The sequence below is a fragment of the Erpetoichthys calabaricus genome, chromosome 16, assembly GCF_900747795.2.
Source record: "Erpetoichthys calabaricus chromosome 16, fErpCal1.3, whole genome shotgun sequence".
Lineage (NCBI taxonomy): Eukaryota > Metazoa > Chordata > Cladistia > Polypteriformes > Polypteridae > Erpetoichthys > Erpetoichthys calabaricus.
This window is the reverse complement of record NC_041409.2, coordinates 52,518,593-52,535,991: the sequence shown is the minus strand read 5'-3', so window position 1 is coordinate 52,535,991 and position 17,399 is coordinate 52,518,593. Positions and strand designations below refer to the sequence as shown.

Genomic DNA, 17,399 nt, shown 5'->3' with positions numbered 1-17,399 from the left:
GCACTATTAACCGTTCAACTGCAGAAAACGAAAACATATTAACAGTGACTGCGATCCTCCTTATTACTTATCCATATTTCGCATGCTGAGAAAGAAACAAGTCATGAATACACGGTCACGGGTACAAAACGAAAAGGAAAGGATAACAGGAACAAACACACAACCACGAAAGAAACAACAAAATAGACGGCTATGCAGCATAGGTGGATCTCATTACAATAAGGCACTATTAACCGTTCAACCGCAGAAAAGGCTCCATATTAACAGTGAGTGCAATACTCCTTATTACTTATCCATATTTCTAAAAGAAAAAATGTCTCGACTCCAAAAACGCAAAGCTCAACTAAAGCTTCTAACTAACGATTTACATAAAAGTAAAAACTTTATGAACTTCATTAGATCCTACAATAGTTAATTTGCTTTTGCATCTAACGGAGTAAATATCAGGCCACCAAAAGGCAATGGCCCATACTGCTTTCCCATATGTGCACAAATACTGCATCGCATTGGAACAGTGCACCCTGAAACAAATCAACAACGCAAATATGCACAAATCTACATCCTAGATCCACATGACGCAAACTATCAATCAAAGTGCTGCATCGCAACAGGCACGGATTCAAAACGAAACACCTCCCGTCTCAGACATACGTTAACGGCAGCGAAGGCTACAACAGGCTTCTCACACAGCACAGGCAAATCGATTACAGCTCCAAAACAACACGTCCCAAATACTACACATGCAACAACGCGCCTCTCAAACGGCACAAGCAACATATACACCAGGAAAATTCATTCGGATTAATGAATGTCATTTGCAATCATTGTCATTCAGTTCACTTCCCTGAAGAAACAGCTGGCAATACAAGTAATACATTTACACGTTGTTGTCAAAAGGGTCAAATTAGACTGCCTTCTTTACATTCATATACTGAATATCTACAAAAGCTTCTAACTAACGATGTACCTGAAAGTGAAATCTTTATCAACTGCATTAGATCCTACAAATCGGTATCCACTATGAACATTAACGGTGGCACTGCACGTGACATCCGTCTTGAAGAAATGTTAATTATTGATGAATGTACAATGGCATGAAGTCACTTACTCAACACCATTCATAAACTTCTACAAACGTTTATGAATAATAATATTCGATTTGGATGAAAGGTACTTTTATGAGGAGGAGATTTTAGACAGTGATTAGCTATTCTTCCAGATGCCATGCACTCAGCTATTGTTCAGTGCACCTTAAAATACGCAGACAATTGGCATTGCTTTCAAAAGATACAGTTAGTAAAAAAGATACGATGTCGAGAACCAGATCATAACAATTGCTTATTACAACTGAGAGATAGTACACTCACCAATACAGATGGACTTCAGCCACATATTATTACAATTCCTCAAGCCTTTATCTGCGACAACTTAGTTACAGAGAGATTTGGAACAGCAATCTCATTAGACCAAATGCCCCTTTTAACACAACGCACTATATTATGTCCAAAAAATATTAATGTGGAAAACATAAATACCCAAGTCATTCCATTACTTCCTGGAAAGACACAACTCTTTCTAAGCTCTGACAAACTTGACTCTGATCACAACAATAACCATCTTAAATGACCTTACAAGTTCTGAGCTGGAATTACCTTTTACACTTAAACGGCGTGTACAAAGAAATTTTCAAATAAACCTTTACACTGTGCCACACACTTTATTGTTTGCTTTCTATTTGCATCATCTACACCGTCACACTATTCTATATCTCATTCATACATCACGCTCATTGTCATTCCCAACACCAGGGGTTGGCGAGCGAAGCGAGCAGGGGGCGGAGCCCCCTAGTAAAACTTAATAGTAAGATCATATTTCCCAATAGTAATGAAGAGTAAGTGTTATTCAGAAACAAAACTTCAGATATGTGAGTCACATGCACTCTGCCTGGCTAGAAATTTACTCTGGGAATTTTGGCCCATGCCTCATTTGGCTGTCAAACGTCCATCCTGAGAATTATCAAGAGTGGGGATTGCACACCAGCTCAGACAGCACTTGTTTTACCAAGCTAAACTCCCCCAGCAAGGTGACAACAAGGTGTCTGATCTTGCAGGTTAATAATGTTGTGCTCACCTGCAGATTATTTCAGCCTGCCCACGTGGTGGATTTGTTCGCTATTGTGTGTGTGTTTTATGTGTGTGTGCATGCATGCAATATTGCTTACAAAGCATGTACGTGTTCTGCTCATCTGAGAAAATGGACCAGGAAATTCAACACTGAAATTCATTACTATGTGAATACTATATTTGTATCATTCATTCATTTTAATAATTCTAATACTGAATAATTGTGACATTTTGGTCTGGATTCATAATCTTATATGTCTGTATTTACCATTTTTCATTGTCAAACGTTTGGATTTCTCCATTCTTAGGTTAACAAGGAATGTGTACGTGGGTTATGGGCTGGACAGCAGCAGGAACTTGTCTTTCTCAGAAATCGAAACCCAGAACGTGGGAGCATCCAGAATGCCAAGCAAGCACTGCGGAACATGATCAACTCATCTTGTGACCAACCTATTGGCTACCCCATCTATGTGTCACCATTAACGACCTCCTATTGTAACACACACAGCCAGATTCTGGATATCTTAGGAGGGCCCATCAGCATTGGAAATATCAGAAAGTTCATTGTTAAGACATGGTACAGGTATGTTGCTTCCTCTTAAAGAATTATTCAGTAAATGAGTAATTTAAATAAATGTAGCAAAAAATTTCTGTTCTCATTAGTTATTGACACCGAGATCGTTCAATTAGGGAGGTTTTTTATAGTTTTAGTACAAGTGGTGTTTTTCAGTCAGGGGTTCTTATTCGAGTTTGCTTGGTCTTCAGTTAGATCTTCATTAGGATGGTTGAATAAATGTTGTCTACTGCAGGCTAGCAGAGCCTGGGTCCTCTGGAGTTGGCCACATGCTCCAGCTTCTCGTCTTCTCGTCCAGAACTCCCAGTTATGTAGTTTATTTTTGATTGTCAAAAGTGAAATTTCACTCCTTATACTATTCTCATCTGAACAGTTGACTTGTGCCACTTAAATGTTTTTTTTTTCTTCTTACATCTATGACCATGATATTTTTCTTTTGTTAAATTTGGAACCTGTATCTTTAAGATGTCTATTAATCAGTATGTGTATAACATTCCAAAACAGGCTACGAAAAGGCTGTGGAGCTGGGTGCAATAGTGGAGGGAACATTGAGGAGTCAGATGCTGGAGCTGGAATCTCCAATGGTAGCAGTAATGGAGTAGCACTGGAGTCGCTGCAGAGTGGCAGTTCACTGGGAGGAATGGCTGGTCTTCCACCTCCTCTGTCTTTCCAGCCCAATTCTTTGGGTAAGTTGGTTAGGTGTAAGACGATAAGAATAATTCCCTGAAATCATCATGTGTGTAAAGTATTCACATTATATACCATATAAGGCTAATACAGAGTGCACAATAAAGCCTTCAAATGTAATTAAAAACAACATGCTCTATTTAAAAAAAAAAAAAAAAAAAACAGTGCTTCAGGTACTAATTGGTAGAAGTCAGCCTAAAATATTGAATGTGACAAGCAGTCAATTTTGTTTATTTTCTCAAAAGTAAACTGAATTAAAATTAAATCATTTGTCTAAAATCTACAATGAAAATATACATATGAAAATCCAGATTTCAGTCTATAATTAAAATCTTTTTGAGAAAGGTGCATTTTATTCTGAAATATTACACTGCTTGATCATGTTTATTTTGTGTATGTAATATTATGACATAATGGATCAGTGCATTGAACCTAAGATAGCAGTCCATTTTAGGATGGACACTACGGTGTGTCTGTTCCAATGACCGTGTTTTTTTCATCCTTACTTTTGAAGAGTTCTTCAAAAATGTTTGTTTTGGTTGCCTTTTTAATGACAACATGAACATTTTAGGTTCTTTATATAGACTCTTGATGATCTTGCCCATTATAATTCATAGACTATTAGTCTATTGCCCAAATCTAATTGAAATTAATTCAGCAGAGTGGATCTGCATTCAGTCCAGAAAGCACAACAACGTCACTCGACATGTTCACTTGAGGGCGTCAATCTCGATCCACCCATTACAAGGCTCTAACTGTGAGTACTATGCCATATAAAACCAATGAAGGAAAATTTGAGTAGAAGAAAATAACATAAAATAAAAAAGGCTGACAGAGCTCATTGACTCTCAGGGGCCTCAAACTCGGGTCACGGGAGACCAGTGTGCCTTCTCCATAGCTTTAATGAATTTGTCATTTATTTGCATGATTTGTCTGTGCACCCAGTTATTGTGTTAATGAGTGCATATCACCTGACCTAGTGAGATTAGTGCTAATAGATAATGTGTGGCAACTGTTAATGCTGAATACATCCAACAGAGTGTAATTGAGAGATCGGCTTATATAGATTAGCAGTGTTTTTATGCTGATTAAGTGTGTGGAACATTTCATGGTGTGCCTTGTAGATTCTGGACAAGTGACCTTTTTGTAGTCATGCACCCCATGTGTCTGACCAGGGCTAGTGTAGGCAAGGGTAGAGAAGTATAGATGTCCATTTGGACATCTGTGTGGTTATGACACAGATACCTGCTAGGAGCATGTAGCATGTATATTATTATCCACCTCAATAAAAGGATAAGTGTCTGTGTGTCTGTCTGGTTGCTATGTCTTTGTCATTGCAAATGATGGCACATTTAAAATATTTTTAGTAATGCATTGCAACAGATGGTGCATCGCAAATATTAACACTCATTTTACTAATCCCATACCAAATGTCATATAAGACAGACATATGCATTGCAGGGTGCACTGCAAAGGTTAACACTGAGGTTTACATTGATTATTAAGATTTCAGCCCCACTATGACAGGTAGCACAGCTAATTAGTATTTTAAACTATCAGGAAAAAAAAGTACACTTGGATACACAACAGCAGTGATTGAAGTAAGAATCACGTAACAGTCTGTTCAGCAAAGATTTGATAATTAACCTTGAGGATAAGTCTTTGAAAACACAGCCATATTTTTAGTGGCTTGGCTGATTGAGCATAAAACAATTCTTGACATTGTAGCTAAAAGTCAGAGCTGCACTCTTGTTCTTTGTGCATCCTAATTGATTGTAATAAATAATTTCATTACCAGTCAAAGACCTTATTTGAGTGGGGTTAGTTTTACACCAGGAGGTGTGGTATACTTTAATTATGAATGGGGGTCGTCTATAATTTTAGCTTCATCTGAATCACTCATGTCAGTAACATTTTATGGACTGTGCGTTCATGTTTAAGTACCGTATATACCCGCAGATAAGTCAGGATTTGATTTTACCGTATAATTTTTGGTATTTTATAATGTCAGTCATATAAGTCGAATGCGGAAAACTCCCGCTATTGGTACAAGTGATTATGATATGCTAACACCCACCTGAGAGAGAAACCATGGAGCACACGGCCTTTTTTCTATGTAGTGTGCCTATGTGACCACACAGTAATAGCCGAACTATTCTGAAGCGACGTTTGCATATCTCACACCCTCATACACCCTTATCGTAAGAGCATCCCTTATCTATGATGGAGCGTTTGATCAGAAGAAGATATGAAGCTGGTTTTAAATTAGACAGCGTTGAAATGCCGAAATAAACTGGTAACTGTGCTGCTGCAACAAAATTCGATGCGTCTGAGAAACTGATGCGAGATTGGCCGAGGCAAGAAGATGTAAAAAAAATTAAAAATTAAGTGTCACATTTTTGAATGGGCGTATAAGTCAGGGTCTGATTTTATGGGTTTCAAGACCTGACTTATACATGAGTATATACGGTAAAGATTACAGAGCTCTTCACCTCTTATAACCCTGGGTTAAATTAGTCCCACGCAGATTGACGTGTCAGTAAAATTCCATCACTTCTTGTGAAAACTGCATTTCCCCTCTGGGATTTTTAGAAGTTTTCGCAGAAAAAATTGAGGCAGTTGAAGAACTTGCCCATGCTCTGTGTAACCCCCATTGAATCACTTCAAACCAAATCATGATGTGTTGGTCAAGTGGATGAGTTTGTGGACAAAAACACTCCAAATGTGGAATTCTTTTCAGAGGCATCATTGGTAAAACTTGGTCCTTCTAGATCTAGGTAACAGCATTTCTTTAATTAACCCTTAACTATCTGGAGCTTATGTATTTTGTACACCAATCTGTTATTTTTGTCCAACTTTCTTTTACTTATTTATTTATTTACTTTCTTTTAATTATAGTGTCGCAATTGTTTCCCGCCAATGTTGCCCCAGCTGGTTTTATGAGTGGCTGCACAGTCGCAAATTCCATATGGTGCATTAGGTACACCGCTTGGATACTTGCCGTATGTATGACAACAGTGAGATGTTCTTCCTGCATTGACTTTGTCTGCAAAGAGCATTCAACAACTGAAGTGAAATGTGATACATGTGCAAATCCTGCAGTGGATGAAAGTGTGACCGGTGACGAATGAGCACAGGAGAAGTAGATCAGGTTTATTTTCAAATATTCCCAGACTCTGTCATACTATTCAGCAATATAGTAATAAATTACATTAAAAACATGTGCAATTTAAAATGATTGCAATATTTTATATTACAACCTCACAGCGTGCATATAAATAGCCGTTTTAACACTGGTGCATAAAGTACTTACAAGATGAGAAATGGTGCGAGTAGTTAATGGTTAATTATTAAGGAATTCATTAATGATTTGGCACCAAACCGATTTTTCCCTCTTTTTAATTGTTCTTTCTTAACATCTAAATTTGATTGCTCCTTTTCTTCTTCTGAGGATCAGCAATAGTTGCATAGCTACAGCACATGCGGCTGAATTGAGGGGGTGACATTGTGTAACTGTAGGAGTCACCCCTATCTCTGCAATTTTTACAGGCATATTTTATTCCAAGCGACTCCTTCGTAAAAATTACCAACGTTGTATGGCAACAGTGACTTGCAGACATGTGTCTTGAAAGCTCATCTCATCTAAATAGGGTTAAAAAATAACAAATGCCCAAATGACTAAACAACCTGAACGTTATTCTGTTGTTGTATTATCATTAGCGGATGTTACTGAGCTGCTCAAAGGCTGTGCTGAAAATTATCTCCATCAACAGCCATGGTAAGTTTCTTGTACCCTAACATCAGCACTCCAACAGACCTCAGCCTGTCTGTTGCAGTAATTGCCATATCAACGTTCGAGGAATTCTTTTCTTATGATTTGTAATGTTTCTGACTCCCTTTGGGTGCAGTTGAATGTTTTTTTTGGTTTTAGTTATCTGGTCACGGAAACGGTAATGTGCCACTTCTTCACCAATTGAGTGTTTTGCAGGAACACTCACCTCAGGTGTTATTCCAAGAACCACTCATAGATCAGCTTGAAAGGAGCCTGTGCTATTTTGGATGGAGCTGAACAAACACTGCAATATTACTGTGAATAGCTTTAGCACTTAGCAGTTACTAAACAAGTTACACTGGAACTGGAACACACAACTAATCAATACTCTAGTCCTGTCAGCTATGGACCCACGCTTCCCATCCTTTGACTGTATTGTTTTATTTTTCTTAACTATATTGTTTTATTTTTCTTCCATTCTGCAGGTACAAGCCAAAGCTCTCATTCAGTGCAGTCTGGTTTGATTCGCCATTCACCTGCACGAGCGTCGGTGGCAAGCCAGTCTTCATATCGTTATAGCAGCAGCCGTCATTCATCCCTCCGCACTTCAGCAACAGGACTGGAACCGTATCGGCGTTCTTCTACCAGTCAGCTTTCTCTTCGGACACTTCCTACATCCATCCAGTTGCGTCTTTCTGCTGCTACCAACAACCCAATAGACTCTACGGGGCCCTCCGTTAGCCTTTCAAGTCACAGTATTCCTCCTTGCAAAAGGCATACACTGGTGGGACTACTGGGAACTGAAGTGGTCAGCAGCACAGAACCAGTTCTTATAGGGCATTCTGGAATTGTACTTGGAACTCGCAGAGAAGAGTCCTCCAGCCGTGTACAGGTAAGGAAAATGTAAATTTGGTTATTACCTGAATTAAGGCAGCAGTACAGATGAAGAGTGGAGAGAGTGCAACCTAGGAACATCACTGCCTGCTCTGTGGCAAAGCCAGAGGCCTGCTGGTGGCTGGTTACAATGACCTAGTTCGTCACCATGTTTGCCATGCAGACATTTGTGGGGAAAAGCTCCTTGAAAAACTCAAGTGACATTGTCTCACACCAAACGCATCAGTAGACAGGTTCCATCTAAAGGTCACTAGGAATTGTAAATGGACTCAGTAAGAGTGTGTCTGATGAAGGAGAAGAGGGGGGGATTTGGGGAGAGACTTGTCCAGAGGCAAGAGGAGAGAAGGAAGGTAAAGAGAGTGGAACTGAGGGTAGGAACTTTGAATGTTGGCAGTATGACTGCTAAGGGGTGAGAGTTAGCCGATATGATGGAGAGAAGGAAGATGGATATATTGTTCATGAAAGAGACTAAATGGAAGGGGGAGTAAGGCCAGGTGGATCGGAGGTGGATTCAAATTGTTCTATCATGGTGTGGATGGGAGGAGAAATGGGGTAGGAGTTATTCTGAAAGAACAGTATGTCAGGAGTGTTTTGGAGGTGAAAAGAGTGTCAGACAGAGTAATGATTATGAAGCTGGAAATTGGAGGTGTGATGATGAATGTTGTTAGTGCATATGCCCCGCAAGATGGATGAGAAAGAAGATTTCTGGAGTGAGTTGAATGAAGTGATGAACAGTGTACCCAAGGGACAGAAAGTGGTGATTGGAGCGGATATCAATGGACATGTTGGTAAAGGGGAACAGAGGAGATGAGGTGATGGGTAGGTATGGTGTCAAGGAGAAGAATGAAGAAGGTCAGAGGATAGTGGATTTTGCGAAAAGGATGGCTGTGGTGAGTAACACAATTTGATGTACAAGAGTGGAGAGAGATGCACACAGGTAGATTATATCTTGTGCAGGAGGGTCAGTCTGAAGGAGATTGAAGACTGGAGAGTTAGGCAGCATAGGATGGTAGTCTATAGGATGAGGTTGGAGATCAAGAAGAGGAGGAGAGGGCCATGCATGCAGCAAATGTTTTAGGTTGTGGGTTCAAATCCCACTTCCAACACTATATTCAAGGGAGCAAGTCACTTCACCTGCTTGTGCTCCCAATGGGGGAAAAACAAATTGTATCTGAAAAGTTGTAAGTCACTTTGGATAAAGGTGTCAGCCAAATAAATAATAATAATAATACGGTGCCTTGCGTGACATCAGAATTGGTTTTCCTGCTATTGCAGGTATGCCTGGCAGTGTAGGTGCAGTAGATGAATGCCCATCCCTATTCCCACTCCTAGCCTCTTCAATCCAGACCCTTCGAGGAGGGTTCTTGGTTCACCTGAGCATCAGGGACTTTTTGCAGACATTGTGGCTAAGCAGCCTGGGGAGTACACGCGATGTTCCTGTCTGCTCTTACCCTTTGACCTGAGTGTTTCAGATGGTGAGGGACGGTGTGGTGCCTTTGCTGGTGGTTGGTTACTGGGCCTCTTCATGAATGTCTACTAACTCCAGTATTGAATCGCTAAACCTTGTTAGGATGTGAAAGATGCGATTCCGGCACCTGCACACGCCCTTGGGGGCTTCCACCAGCCTTGGAAAACAATAGTTGAGTCAACTCCTCTTTTGTGAAGTGTGGCTGTCTCTTCCTCTAGCTGCTCACCATTTTTCTTATTTACAAGGAAGCCATGTCACACTTCCACCACTTTTTTAGATTTTTAACTAACTAGTTAAATTAATTTTACCTTAGTTGAAATTTTAATTTCTTTTTGTATTTTAATTGATTTTTTATTACTTTTTTTTTTTTAAATACACTAGAGCGCTTCATCGAACAATATCTACATACTTCTGTCATATCACCTATGATCATATATTTGATCACTTTTTGCTGTTCCGTTATTTCACAAAGTAATAATTTCCGTTTGTTTGCACTAATGTGATCTTTACTATCATTTTTTGAGACTTTAAAATTTTAGTACTTTCTTTATCTGTAACCTGCTCTGCATGTGTATCGCGCCAACATTTTTTAATTCTTTACGATGTTCTATTTTGTCATCTACTCTTTGCCTTTTATTTCCGGCCCCAGGCATCGTTAAATCTCTTGGCACAAAGCCTTGTCTCGTCTCCTTCCAACCTTCCAAGATTTTTTTTCTTTATAATATAGAAATTTGCAAGTGAGTTGTTTGACAATCTAACACTGTGGTTCTCAACCCTTTCTATGCCCTGCACCCCTAAGGAATGTTTGATTTATGTTGGCACCCCCTACAAACGTAATATCACATTTGAAGATGACAAAGTAAAGTTTTTTTTTTTTTGAACCGTGTAAAGTACTGCGAGTGAACAAATTGGGCTCAAAAAAAAAAATTAAGCTCTTAATTGAGCATTGTTTAAATCTCAATAATCTTGTAAGTGTGACCCCCCATGAAGCTTAGATACTGAAGTGATGATCCAGGGGGTTTGGGGTATTCTGTGTATCAAGTGCCATGAGGAAATGACACACAATCAATGATCAATGGGTTTGGGGGATTGGAGACTCCCATGAGGCAATGGGTGCCGGTGTGCCTCTAAGCAGTGAGACATGGTTGATGAGCTTTGTCCCCCAATATCACCAGAACTGCAGTTCAAAAACAGATGCACTACTGTCAGGACCGCCAGCAGGAGTTGTACACAGCTGTGTATAAGTAGCAGGTGTTGCGTCCATCTCAGTCCCCTATGCAGCCACCCTGTGCACCCAGCCCGGAAAAATGTCAATCAAACCTCCATATCAGTGAATTTGCACCCTCAGCACAGGGAAGCCACGAGAAGGCACGTTTTTGCGGCTCATTCAGGTGACCACTGAGCATGCAGTGCTCGATTCTTTTCATTTCGGGAGCACTAAGTAATAAATGACCTACAAATGGCGGCACACTGGAAGGCGCAGAATGCACCACCTTAAAGTCAGACAGCGCACCTCTCCGTTTTGGTGAAACGCCACACTGTCTTCCTCTTTGTCGCACCTCCTGATCTAACATATATTTAATAGTTGAAGTATGACATATTTAATGTTCCTGTTACCAACTTTTTTGACGTGGATGCCCAACAAAGAAGTACTTCAACCCCATTTGTTAAATGTTGAATAATGAAGGGCCTCAGGAAACACTCCTAGATCTCTCTTGTGCTTGGCCTGCACTGTTTTGTTGTTTGTTCTTCATTAAGATTTGTCATTTTCAGGAAACACATCTGTTTTGGTCCTCAGTATATTCTGGTGGTGCCCCCGGGATAACTGAAATCACACAGCTTTAAAATGCTGTGGCAGGATATGAGCACCAACCAGCCATGGAATTAAATAACAACAGAAATCCCGTTCTGATTGATTGGATTTTCTCACCTTAGCCAGCCTTCGGTGGGCTTGTTTCGAAGTTCATTTTTGTTTAGCTGCTAGTCAATAAAAAAAGAAATGAAGTGGTCCAAGTCTTAACAAGCATGTCAGTTAACAGAAACCAAAAGACGTCTCTTCAGTACCAATGGAGAAAGTGGCAGGAATGAAAAGCTTCCCCCACTGCAGCCAACCAGGTTGTGAGTGAGACCCCCTGTGATGAGAAATATGCTTTTGCTATTGGCCCCACTGTATGTTTCTGCTTTCTTCTTTTAGCTTCATGGAGACACCCTTAAAGGGGACGCACAGCCCCCTACACTCAGCCCGCCTTGACTGTATCGTGTGTTTGCATTTCTCCATGTTGTCGAGTTTTGCTCTTTGAAGATATAAAAGGAGCCTTGAACTGTAAACATAAGTTGAGCTGTGTGTAGAGGTCCAAGTGCTCCTCTCTCAGGATTTTCTTCATGCTTTCTGGTTCATACATTCTCTTCTTTTGCCTTAATAGATTGTGGATGTCAGTCAGGTTCTGGAAGCCATTAACCTTTCCAAACGCAAAGAGCTCCAGTGGCCTGACGAGGCTGTGCGGCTGAAAGCCGGGAGGAGCAGCTGGAAGGACTGGTGCCCACAGGAGGGCATGGAAGGCCAGGTGAGGCTGGCGTGTGGCCTTGTGTAGAAGGGAGGGAAGTGGGCATGTCACTGCTGAACCATGATGGAGCTTCTTGGGCCCGTCAGCCCTGACCATTGCACAGTAGGCCACCTTGAGTATGGACTTCAAGGCTGTGAGATTCCTGCTTGCGTTTCTTTATAAAGACAGCCAGGCGGAGATATGGAGGAAGTCTCTATTTAAAAGCTGAAACATGACTTGAGTGCACCAATCATGTTCACTTTTGATCATTTTAATGGGACCATAAAACAAACGGTGGGTGTCCATCATGAAAGCATCCAGTGACTCAATGTGCATCGTTGATTGGAGAGCCTTTCTTTAAAATTAAATCTGCAGTACGTGTCACTTCTTTCAGATTCAGTTTTAAATACAAATATCAGACTCTGTGATCCAAATGGTTTATATGGTGGTTTTTCCTCTTCATCTTTTCCCACTTCTGTGTGGGGTCCATGTTCTTGATCAACTTTCTCCAAACAGCTCGGGTCCTGCACCTCTTCACCACTCAAGTTCTTCTCCTTTATATCTTCTTTGACTTTATCCATCCATCTCCTCTTCGATCTTCCTCACTTTCTCTTCCCCTGGACCTCCATTCCCATCATTCTTTTGTCTACATATTATTCATTGTGTCTCCTCATCATGTGTCCATACCACTTCAACCTACATTGCTGTCCTTTCTTAAATTTCTCTCCCATTTTTGTCATACCACTGATCGCCTAATTTCTTATTCTGTCCTTTACTCCACACATCCACCTCAACATTCTCATTTCTACCACATCTAACTTCTCCTACTGTGCTCTTTACTGTCCACATCTCGGTTCCATACATCATTTCTGCTCTCATCACTTTCTTATAACCCTGACCTTTAATCCTCCCCTCCTGATACCTTCTTCCATTTGTTCTATCTGTGGGTTATCTCTGCACCTCATTCTCCAACATATTTAAACGTCCCCTCTCTGCAGGCTAACTTCTGAGTCTTGATCACCATTAAACCAAACCTCATACATCCTGTCATCTTCATCTTTATATTTATCTTCGACCCTCTGTCTTCCAAAGCCCTTCTCGAAGCCCTAGTAGATATAATTAGTTTGTGGTTTCAACTGACCCCTAACCCCACACTTGCTGATGCCACTTTGTCATGTCTGTTGTTTAACGGTTGGTTGTCAAGGCCAGCCTGATTTGTTGAGAACAGGATAAGGGTTTAAGAACTAGTTGGCACCAAGCAGTGACCCTCAGATGGCAGTCTTAAGCCATGTCACATCACACAACTGCTGGTCTAATCAGAGGGGATATCATATTTGACGACTGCAGCTGCCACTCTCGTTGCAGTAGGGCATGTCAACTTACACAACTCTGTGACAACTTTCCAATAGTGGGCTGACTGACCACCCTGTAGCAAGGAGGATGTCAATCACGGCCCCTTTCAAGCCCCATCAAGCTCAAATTTACGTAGACAATTTCTGCCGAGCTTCATCCTTCTAGTACTGCATGTTAATTCCCTCTGCAGCATGTGCCCCCCTAGGTATCGCTCCTCTAACAATGCTCTTCTCAATTAGTCGACTCAGGGTTTCTTGTTAGGACACACAGCCTTCCTTTCCACGTCACGATATAACATTTGATTTTCCTCCGCTCTTTCCTTGCAGGTGATTCACCGCTGGGTGCCTTGCAGTAGAGACCCGAGCAGCAGGTCCCACATCGACAAAGCTATCCTCCTCATGCAGATCGACGACAAGTTTGTGCCCATCATAGAGACGGGAGTCATTGAACTTGGAGCCGAAGTGTGACAGCAAAGCAAGGGGGCTGTTTGTAAAGCCGAAGAGGGGGCCGGTGGTGTGGAGGACGTGCACTCATCCCGTCTAAAAAATGCAAGGCGCCATCACAAGGACATACGCGCCACGAGTTCTATGCACTTCGCCACAGCTGGATAAACAAAAAACTCACCCCAACAAGCGTCATTCTTATTTCAAGAACACAAACTGCCTACCAAGAGATTTTCATGTCGTAGCGTGCATGTGAAATATTCAGCTTATGCAACAGAGAGGCAGGACGGGACGGGACGTGGAGTTTCCATGGGCCTGCCTGATCCTGGCGCGTTCTGAAGGAGCTGCACACTCGGCCTTTGGCTTTCCTTCAGGGTTTGGAGTTTGCAGCGGTGCACTACAGGTCTGAGGTCGCTCAGATGTTCTTTTTATTTTTTAGTCCATTTTGATTGCCATAATTTTCAGATGCCTTGAGAATGGAAAAGTGCAGTCAGGATTGTCCAAATGCCATCTTTTTGTGTTATTTATCTCTTTATTTCTGGTTTCTGCTATATATAAATATATTATTATATGATATATATTATGTAATTGTAAAAATGATAAAGAAACACTTTTGGAATATTTATTACTGTGAAGATGTTTATTTACATTTTGTTACATAGTTTCCCTATTTTTGGTGCATTCAAGGGAAAACTTTGCAATTTGAATTGTGAACTGGACCACAGGTGTGCTGCTGGGCCGCGGTGGCAGCAGAGCGACATGTGCTTTTATATGAATTTCAAAAGGGAGACGACAAATAAATGTCACATGACTTGTTACAGCTGGCCTTCGCAAGCTTTATTTACTACTCGTCCTCATCCTCGCCCGTGGGGCCGCCATCTTCTTTCTTCTGCTTCATTTTGTGTTTTTCTCCCAGAGCTCGATGGGCTTCATGTTCTGTCCCACCCCAGTATGTGTGATGAAACTTCAATCTGCTGTCATGTTCTTGGTGAAAGTCTGCAACCAAATCAGACGCCTGTTGTCTACGGTGGTGCTAGAAAGTTGGTGACCCTTTTAGAATTTTCTCTAAAATTGGATGTTGTGTGTGGAGCCACACTGACGTGTTGTTTTGTTTTCATTCTGTCCTAAAGGTCCGGGTTCCTGAATGGCAGCACAGGAGACACTGAGGGGCACACGGAGGACGAGAGGTACAGCCTTGTACACGCACAAGGGGTCTTGTGGTCAGCACTGGCAGTGGCTTATTCCACAACTATGTCGCCAGCGCATTTGATGGCCTGAGAGATGGAGGACAGTGCCTAGTGTGGTTGTGCCATTCTGCAGCTTCATGCCAGGGTTGGATTGGGGCAGGAAGAGGATCTGAGGCTTCCATTGTTTCTGCCTTGGACTCCAGGCCACCATTGTAGTGAGTGGCTGTCAATAATTGGGTGAAGTAAAAACCTCATGGCCTAAAAACGTCTTGAGACTTTTTTGCCTGTGACGCTGAGTGGCTGTTGGCCTCTAAGTGAACTGTGTGCCAAGTTTGCCCCAGACTTAGACCTACTGCTCCAAATTGGGTTATACCTGTTCTGGTAACAGATACACACCAGAGGGAACTGGTCATCAAGTCCGGAACATCTCCACTGAGCTTCAGTTCTGTCATGCCCGCTGTGCCAGATACTGTACATGACTGACGAGGCGCCACATTCAGTTTTCTGTATGGTGTGGCTGTGTAGGCCAACATAAAGTGGCAGTCTGCAGCCATATCCAGTTTTCTTTATGTAAACGTGGCAACTGACCACACTTGTAGGACAATACGGGCACCTAGCAAGAACGCTGCTTATGTTAACTGTGGGCAGTGACAGTCCATTAACAGACAAGTCATCTGTGAAGTCTAGCAAAAGGCTTGTGCCATCCTGGGATTCATTTCTCTTGGAGCAAAGAAGGTGCAGACTGTGATGGTGGGATGGGTCCTGGGAGAGGCTGCAGCTTTGTGATTGTGTGTGAATGAGGTGGGATGGCGCAGTTGTGTGTGACGTCAGAGCATGCAGCACAGCTCCAGGTCAGGCTTTGGTCTTGTTACGTCTGGATGCCACTGGTAGCTGCATGTCTGGTGTTCAATCAGCTAAGGGGGCCATGTCACTCCTCTTTTTAGATCATTATACTGGCTGCCTGTAACAGCGGACATCAAGTTTAAATCCTTGATACTCACCTACAGAGTAGTCAATGGGTTAGCTATATGCACGTGTGTGTGTGTGTGTGTATGGAGAAACTTGTGAGGTCCTGTTCTCCTCCTCGACTACTCAAGTTTCTGATGAATGGCATCTCGTGATGTCCCCACTACATGCCAGCAAATCTCAGTCCAGACTCTTCATGTGTAGCTCCTGCCTTGTGGAACAAGCTGACCATCTCTCTTTGAAATTCTCACCCCCTCAAAGTGTTTAAAGGAGGTAAGGGGACTACTGCACTTCGCTTTTATGGGAAGTGGCGAGCGACAGCCTGACACGATGACTCGGGGGGCCATTGTCCTACTGCTTTCCATCAGCTGCTTCACAAAGACCACTGCAGTGGCAATGCTTTCTAGTGACCCCTCGGGTTTTGTGCAGTAGCAAACTGGACGTCAGTGTATGCCCACCCATGCAACCCATCAGCCGCACCCCCCATAATGCCCTTCACTTTGTACTCCTGCGTGCAGTTGGAAAAAATGGGAGAAGTCCGCATTATTGAATTGAATGAAGAAAAGGGTAACAGCTTGGAGGAAAAAGGCAGAGAGCAGCAGGCGTGTTAGTGGGCCGGTGTGCCACCCTACTGCTCCCTCGGCTGTCAGCTGGGCCACCTGGTCCTCCTAGAGACTCAGTGATCCTGGGTGTGATGTTAATCTTCATCCAGCCCAGCGAGCAGGTCCTCCAACGTGCAGGTAAAACTTGGGGGTTGGTGGCAGGAGTGGCACTCCAGCCCCTGTGAAAAACCTTGCGCTGTTCAGGTGTCACCAGCTGCACAGCAACACTCAGATCTCAATTGGGGTGCTTTGCTGTGTGGTTGGCACACATGCTGCCAAGCAACCTAAAATCATTGTGCCCCTTCTCCAGAGGTGGTTCTGGTAAATTGTGAGTGAACTTCTCCACTAAGCACTTGACCCCCTGCCAGCACCAGCCTCTCTGGATTGGTGTCATAAGGGTGAAGATGGGACACGTGTGACATCAGCCTCTTAAATATAGATCACCGTACAACCACAACGAGTGCAGATACTTTGTAGAAGAGTGGGAGCAAAAATGAATGGTGGGCTACTTGTGATGGTCACATTAAAAAGAAGGGGGCAGCCAGCAGAACAAAGGTACAGAAATGGGGGGAAGCTAAAGAACACACCACCCAGTCCTGCCTCGGTCCACTGGCTGTAGGGCTGGAAGCTCCTTCTGACTGGCAGGCTGATGGTCATTTCAGCACTTGCTGGCATTGCCAGTCAACCTGATCTTAATATCGTGGACAGGTCAAAGTACAGCAATGAGAGACATGGGAACAGCAGATGAGACGAAGGCCACTGAAGTGCCAAATTTAAAGCTGTGTGC

At 42.4% G+C, this 17,399-nt stretch overlaps 1 protein-coding gene across 4 annotated transcripts in view; it reads left to right on the top strand.

The window, feature by feature from the left end:
• Window positions 1–14,677, top strand: part of pcnx1 (pecanex 1) — a 217,382-nt gene extending 202,705 nt beyond the window's left edge. For all 4 annotated transcript variants that reach the window (XM_028822344.2, XM_028822343.2, XM_028822342.2 and 1 more), the window contains 5 exons: window positions 2,432–2,706; window positions 3,202–3,383; window positions 7,642–8,048; window positions 11,942–12,082; window positions 13,741–14,677. In XM_028822344.2, the coding sequence (XP_028678177.1) occupies window positions 2,432–2,706; window positions 3,202–3,383; window positions 7,642–8,048; window positions 11,942–12,082; window positions 13,741–13,881 (1,146 nt within the window). In that variant the 3' untranslated portion in view covers window positions 13,882–14,677. The remainder of the gene's footprint in view (window positions 1–2,431; window positions 2,707–3,201; window positions 3,384–7,641; window positions 8,049–11,941; window positions 12,083–13,740) is intronic.
• The last annotated feature ends 2,722 nt before the right edge of the window (window positions 14,678–17,399 follow it).